This window comes from Beta vulgaris, chromosome 3 (assembly GCF_026745355.1).
Source record: "Beta vulgaris subsp. vulgaris cultivar EL10 chromosome 3, EL10.2, whole genome shotgun sequence".
In the NCBI taxonomy this organism is placed as follows: domain Eukaryota; kingdom Viridiplantae; phylum Streptophyta; class Magnoliopsida; order Caryophyllales; family Amaranthaceae; genus Beta; species Beta vulgaris.
The window spans coordinates 53,173,939-53,181,219 of NC_079204.1; the positions used below are offsets into that span (position 1 = coordinate 53,173,939).

At 34.8% G+C, this 7,281-nt stretch overlaps 2 protein-coding genes across 2 annotated transcripts; one reads left to right on the top strand and one right to left on the bottom strand.

Annotated features, from left to right (window-relative positions):
* Positions 1 to 883: 883 nt before the first annotated feature.
* LOC125495774 (uncharacterized) lies at positions 884 to 2,398 on the bottom strand. The gene has a single exon (XM_048640594.2). It carries the CDS (start codon positions 2,396 to 2,398, stop codon positions 884 to 886), a length of 1,515 nt encoding a protein of 504 aa, XP_048496551.2.
* A 725-nt stretch (positions 2,399 to 3,123) lies between these two features.
* Positions 3,124 to 5,423, top strand: LOC104889603 (transcription factor bHLH101). Its single transcript, XM_010674860.3, has 3 exons — positions 3,124 to 3,966; positions 4,338 to 4,706; positions 5,236 to 5,423. The coding sequence occupies exons 1-3, from the start codon at positions 3,634 to 3,636 to the stop codon at positions 5,335 to 5,337; spliced, it is 804 nt and encodes a 267-aa protein (XP_010673162.2). The 5' UTR covers positions 3,124 to 3,633; the 3' UTR covers positions 5,338 to 5,423.
* The last annotated feature ends 1,858 nt before the right edge of the window (positions 5,424 to 7,281 follow it).

Sequence of the window (7,281 nt, forward strand, 5' to 3'; positions counted from 1 at the left end):
GGTTGCCTATGAATCTGTTGGTTGCCTTCTGTTTTTGGTTGGGTTCTGTTTTTGGCTGGCTTGTGTTATTGGCTGGCTATGAATGTTTTTGTTGGCTGTTTTTGGTTGCCTATGAAACTGTTGGTTGCCTTCTGCTTTTGGTTGGGTTATGTTTTTGGTTGGCTTGAATTTTGGTTGGCTTGTCTTTGGTTGGGTTCTGTATTTGGGGAAGCCTATGGTGTTGGTTTGGATTGGAGGTTTGAGGATGAACAAATGGCTAATGATGTGAGGATGTTTTTGGTTGGCTTGTGTTTTTTGGTTGCCTTATGTTTTTGGGTGCTGAGTTAAGTAAAGTCCCCCACTGTTTACACATTGAGTCCCTCTTGCTTCCCCCCTTGAGTCCCAAAATTTTTTTAAAAAGTTAAATCCAAATGATGAAGGGACTCATACATTGGGCTTGAAGAGCAATAGATGATTTGCTCCTTATTGGTGTTAAACCAATAAGTTGAGGTTTTAAATCATCCATTGCTTCCTCAATGAGCCATTGAATTAACCCTGATGGATTTATAAAACACACATCTTACTTTAAACTTGTTGACATGCAAAAGAATAAAAACAACCATAAATGCTTAACTTCATTAAATGTTTGCATCACTGCTTATACAAACCAGTCCTTCACCATATACAAAATAGTCTAATAAGTAAACAAGAACCCCCCAAAAACTTCCTGGTTTGCTTAGAAGTGTTGCTTCATCTTGTCCATAATCTTTAACAAAAAGTCTTGTAAATAGTATAAATGTGTATTTGTGCAAGTAGATATATACCAAAAAGTTATTCCCCATTCTTTTCCTTCATACACAGTTTAGTTATGTTCAAAAATAAGTTGCCACATCTTCTGCCCAGTCTACTCTTGATGTGCATCTAAGTAGTCAAATGCTTGTCCTACATTCACAAACCTCTCATTTAAGTATGTAACTGCCTCATCTATCACAGCTTGATCCACTTCCACATTTTCTGGAAGTAATCCCAGTCTCTCTAACTTTCTTTTTGCATGGTGTGGATTCTTGAAATTGTTCCCCCCTTTGCACTTTAGTATTTCTACCATAACATATTGTAATTGCAACCAAGTGTACTTCAAAACTTCTGGGTCAAAGAAATCATAACAGTCCTGCACTCTTAAAATCAGTTCATCTAGGTTCTTAGGAAATGATTGATATTGTAGTGCCTGAATTGCTCTAAAGAACCCTAAGTCTAGCACATTCAAGTCAGGGGACTGAGCTGGCCGATTGATGAGTTGGATATTGAATCCATTCTGAGTTGCTGCTGCTATAAATTGTGGGTCTGATGCATGAATGTGAGGTCTAGCATTGTCTTGTTGTATGTAGATTTCTTTGGACACACCTTCTGGCCAATTCCTCATTATGGCAAGTATGATAGTGTTAACTATCATATCTCTCATAACTGGTAGTGTAACACTTTCAATTGCCTTTGTCAACATAGTACCTGCCCTTCTGTTTTTTGTTGTATACTTAGCTCTTCCATACTCAACAAAAGGGTAGATACCAAATTTCCCATCATGTATCATCCTTCCCTCACTGTCCTTAATAGGTCTAGATGTGGCACACATGAACATGGCTTTTATCTTAAACCTCTTGGACTGACAGCAACTATAAGGGTCATCTTCAGCAGGAAGCAAGTAAAATCTTCTCATATCTGGACTTAAATAAAACCACTTCTCATCTATGTGAACAACATTTTGCATGTCAACAAATTTTGGTGGTTGTGTCCTTGTTGCTGGTAATATGTGTTGTAACACCCACTTCATTCTTTGAATCTTATGATCTTCTGTCAGTTTTGGGTGGGTGCTGCTAGTGTGACTTCTCAGCTTGCCCCTTTTCAGTAAACTGTAAACAGTGGAGGGGGGGACTTTTAGATAACCAGCAAATGCCCTTATACTTGTCCTGAGATTAAGTGGGACTGACTGAAGCCATTTGTCATCATATACTTTAAGCTTCCTACCACATCTTCCTGATTTTTTGTTTCTCACATCTATGGCATGCCCAGCTTCTCTCTGTTTTTTTGCATCTTTCCATATCCTATCTAATGTCATCCTACTTATGCCATGTTTTTTTGCTATTTCTGTTTTTAAACCCCATGCAAATTTACCATTTATTTCAGGGTAAGTAGGTCGCATCAACCAACATTCTTTTTTTGTTAAAGTTAAATGTGGTTTTTGGCTTGATGAACTTACATTGTTTTCTATTTCTGTGTTTTGTTGTTGTGGGTTACCCTGCTGAATTGGTTGGTCTGCTTGAATGCCATCTGCTGCTGTTGTACCTCCATGATCATCATCCTCTGTGTCATCATCATCACTGTTGTAATGTGTCCACATCTCATGCATCAGCAACTCATCCTCCATGCCTTCTATTTCCAGCAGCTCTTGAAGGCCAAACTCCCCTCCCTCATCTGCTGACCCATGTGATTATGCTGAAGAAGATTTTTTGAAGACTGAAGTTTGAAGTTTTTGGTGGAAACTTCAGTTCTTAATTAAATAGGAATTTTTTGTAATTGTTCCTGTGCAATGTGTGTGCAGTGATTTGTGGGAACAATCTGATTTTTGTAAAGAAACTAAACCATGGTGCTAAACATTAATTCCTCTCTCCTCATTTTGGGAAATAAGCCCTCATTTAATTTTTGGGGGTTTATATAGAGGATAGAGTTTGGGAAATATAGGCTTAAACAATGTTTGAAATGCTGAATTTAAATTTTTTGCAAATTTTCAACTTTATGAAAATTTTGGAGGGAATTGCAATTGCTGCCAAAAATTTGGCTCCCCATATTCTCTCTCATCAACGTGTAAAACAGAATTGGAGGGAACCAACTAGTGGTCCCTCTTTTCTCTCTCCTCCTTTCCCTTAAACCCCCCATGTGCAATGGTCCCCACCCCTTTAATCCCCTATACTTATTCTCTCCTAATCACTCCTCCAATTTTTGCCTAGAAAATCACAATTTTTGAAAGTGTAACATCTAAAAAAACGGAGGAAGTATATGTAATGTATACTCCTAAACAAATAAATTGTGTGAACAACACTTTAGTCTCATATATGCGATAACGACGTAAGATGCTAAAGGCCTAGAGGGAACTTAAATAGTTAAATTACACTGATCTCAAATAGTAAACTGACAGTGGAGGTCGCACTTTCAGTATTGCATTTTGTATTAATGTAGTTGTCCACAAGATGTCTATATAAACAAGAGATTCTTATCCTAAAAAAGATGATTAAGCGTTAATAAAATAATCAATACACGAGCTTTCTTAAGACTTACACGAGACTATTACACGCATCAATACATAATCATGGATTATAAAATTAAAATCTCAATTTCCACTCTAATTAATATAAGATGAAAGATGATTAAGTTACTTAACGACACATGAGTACACGAGCCAAGCAAAAGGAATTCTTTTTTAACTCTCTTTTTTATTTACTTGTCATTATCTAGATAAGTTACATACATTGTTTATTAAACCTCTTGTGTATATATAGCAGATTTAATAACTTACATTAACATTAACCATTGTCATAAAAACTTGCTTCATACCAAAGGAAAAAAAAAAAAACAAAAACTCAAGAAAGAAACAAAACGAAGAAAATGTTAGCAGTGTCTCCATTATGCCCTAATTTAGGATGGGAGTATCCCATAGAATTAGGGACAAACCAAGAATTTGATAATTTTGATTTTGAGTCTATATTTTTCAATAATAGTATTTCATCATCTCAAGCTCAAGATGATCAAGTTAATCAGGAGTTTAATGATGTTGTTAAGCAAAGCGAATCGCCGCAAGGTACAAGTTCTATAGATCATTCTGATAATCCAGTATTAGCCAAGAAGCTTAATCATAATGCAAGTGAAAGAGACCGAAGAAAGAAGATCAATGACATGTATATGTCTTTACGTGCTTTGCTTCCTTCAAATGATCAAAGGGTATAGTTTAATTCTTACTATTTTCTCATTAGTTGATTCAAAATAGCTAGACCTTTTTTTTATTGGCTAGTTAGTAGAATTTAGGTAAAGTAAAGATGAGCTTTTTTTATAGGTTATTAGTTCATCTGTCACTAGTTATATAAAAATTAGTTTTTATATCAAACCCTAAGCAACAATTCATATATTTTTAGTATTTTCTTTTGGTTTTCTCATGTCTTGGGTCGAAAAATCGTGTCCAAAATCTTATTCTCGAAACTTTTTTTTCGGATTGGATTTTTAAAGATCATAAAAGAGTAAATTTTATGTTCCATTTTTCATTATTACAACTTTGCAACCACTAATTACTTTCAATTATCATGCTTTTATTACAGAAAAAACTAAGCATTCCAGCAACAGTTGGAAGGGTACTTGAGTACATACCTAAGCTACAAAAGGAAGTGGATGATTTAACTCATAAGAAGGATGTGCTTTCATCAAAACTTTCTGCATTAGAAGGAAATATAGGGGAATTTATTCAAGATGAAAAACCAAAAAACAGCATAATTAAGGAGAAGATATCTTCTTGTACAATTTCAGCAAATAAATTGGGTGATAAAGAACTGGTAATTCAGGTCTCAGCATTTGAGAAAGTATCAATATCTGAGGTGCTTTTATTGCTGGAGAAGAATGGTTATGCTGTTATTGATATTTCTTGTTTTCAATCCTTTGGAGGAACCACTTTCTACAATTTACATTTGTGGGTAAGATTCTTCATTCTTTTCAATATGAATATGATCTTTCTCTTGCTACATTGTCAATTGATTGCACCAAACCAACAAAATACACACACATGTAACATTGTCAATTGTGGTCTAGTACTTCGATAGTTTACTGAGTAATCTTAAATGTCTTACGTCTGATACTCAGAGGGGTATCTTACACATGAGCAGAGTGACCGATCGTTTAGGCCTTCAATGTTAAGGGGTCCATCTATATTTTATTTTTACTTATTTACTAGGTTCTATAAGTTTAAATGGAAAAGACATTTGATATTCCAAATTTTTTGCCTCTAATCTATTTACTTTTTTTTTTCATATTTTATAGCTTATTTTAGTTTAATCTTTGATATATCTTTACTATATTGTTGAATTTAAGGTGTCTTCATGCTAAAAGTGAAATAACATTGATTTCTATTATTCTATATATATGATGAGACGATATGTTTGGGTCAAATATTTGATTTTATAAGGTCTAATTGTTTTTTATGCTATATGTTTGTCATTGTAACAGATGAACGGAAACTACAACGTAAACTTGGAGAAGATGAACGAAGTGTTGTTGTCCCTGCTACAGAAGCAGCAGCAGATGCAGATGATGTACGTATATTCCTAGCAAAGTGGAGGAACAGACTTACTTTGTAATTGTATAAAAAATTAAACGTTTGGGTTTGTTCGAATTATTGATAGATTGTAATTGCTCTAGGAACAACTTTTTCTCGAGTTGTATCCAGATCTGGACCACACGTAAATACATATTACTAAATGTTTAATATCTATAGATGATATGTCCATATATAGATTTCTTTTCAGAACTTGGGAATTGGTAAAAAGTTAATTAAACCAACGTATAATCACAATAAATCTCATATCAAATTTGAATATTTGTGTATGGCTATTGTTTCGGGAGTGGTGAGTTGCAAGAGAACAAACGTGAGCTACTCTCGATCGGGGGATGCGAGGAAACCCCCTCCCACGCAAGTCAGCAAGTGTTTGATAAGGATTTAGAGAGAGAAAGCTAGAGAGAGAGATAAACTATTTTTAGTATGTGAGAGAATGTAACTGTAGAAATAGTACCATTGGGATATTTATAGTAGTACTGTTCATCTGACAGGATGAGTAATCCTTTGACACGTGTACGACTATGACGAGTCTGACTGGAGGGATCAGAAGATTTCCTTATTTTGTCCTTTTTGGTGGCCGCGAGGGCCATCTCGGTCCGTTACCAAGGAGGACTTGTCCCGTTCTGATGAGTTCGCGTATTGAAGCGTTTCTTGTCGGACTCCAGGGCGTGTTCGACAACAGACTTGGGTGCTACCCATACAACTAGTCCCCCAGGCATCATTGGGGGCCGTAACCATCATTGATGTTGACTTTGTGGCCACGAATGAATTTTGCATGCACTTTTGGGTAGCTCCGGATGTTGCCACGTGTTTACGTGGAATGAGCTGTAGATTTCAAAAAGTGTAATCATTACTGTTTCTGGAATACATCTATTTTCGACAAATTTAAGCAAAGACCTAAAATCTTTTGGATATTAGGTTTGATAATCAAATTTTATTCTGACAAAATAAATAGACAAAATGATTAATGACAAAACTAAACTAAAGATCTAATAAAACAAGCGATTTTGTCTAGATTCTAGAAAACTACCACAAACAAGTCAGGGTTGAGTACAAAGCTAAATAACCCAGAAGACAACAGGCCTGAAGGCCCACTACCACCACAAGAATAATCCCCATAACATAATGTTGGGATGATGATTCGAACCCAATACATTATCTTGATATTCGGGATGGTACTCCACTGAGCTACCACCTCTACCTCAAACATTTATATTCTTAATACGTATTGAGTAAAATTATAAGAAAAAAATATAACATGGATCTATTTCAAAGATTAATCTAATGATATGAATTAGATCTTACAGTTATAGTATATACTACATCCGTATCAAATTAGATGCTACATTTGCACTTTTTACACTAATCACAAACCTCACTTTCACCATCGTTTGTGATTTATACGTGAACAAAAATATAGTTATGTGGGATCTTATTAGATTCGTCTTATGCATTTTTTCAACATGTATTTTTTTATTTACATATTTATAATTTTGAGATATATGTTCTCAAAATTTTGCATTGACATGCGTGAAAAATATAAATATTACATCTAATTTGATACGGATGTAAGTATATTTTATAAATATGTAGGCTCAGCTTAGCAACTGATCTCTTCCTAGCATTCGTATCTTACGTTAAAGAGTAAAGTACAATCTAAAGGGACTACGGATCAAATATGGAGGGAATCAGGGAAGAATACTTTTAGATGCATACATTTGAACCCAAAGACTTGGAAATTGAGAGCTAGTGAGGAAGTCTTGTATGCAGATTCGGTACCATATCATAAATTCAAAGATTGGTTTTGAAATGAGTTGGTGAAATGACGTAACAAATCTATTTCATGGTAGATATTTAGATCGATTAAAAGTAGGTTAAGTGAATGGAGTCAGAGTTCTAGAAAGAACGTACTAACGGGTAAAACATAATCATCACAC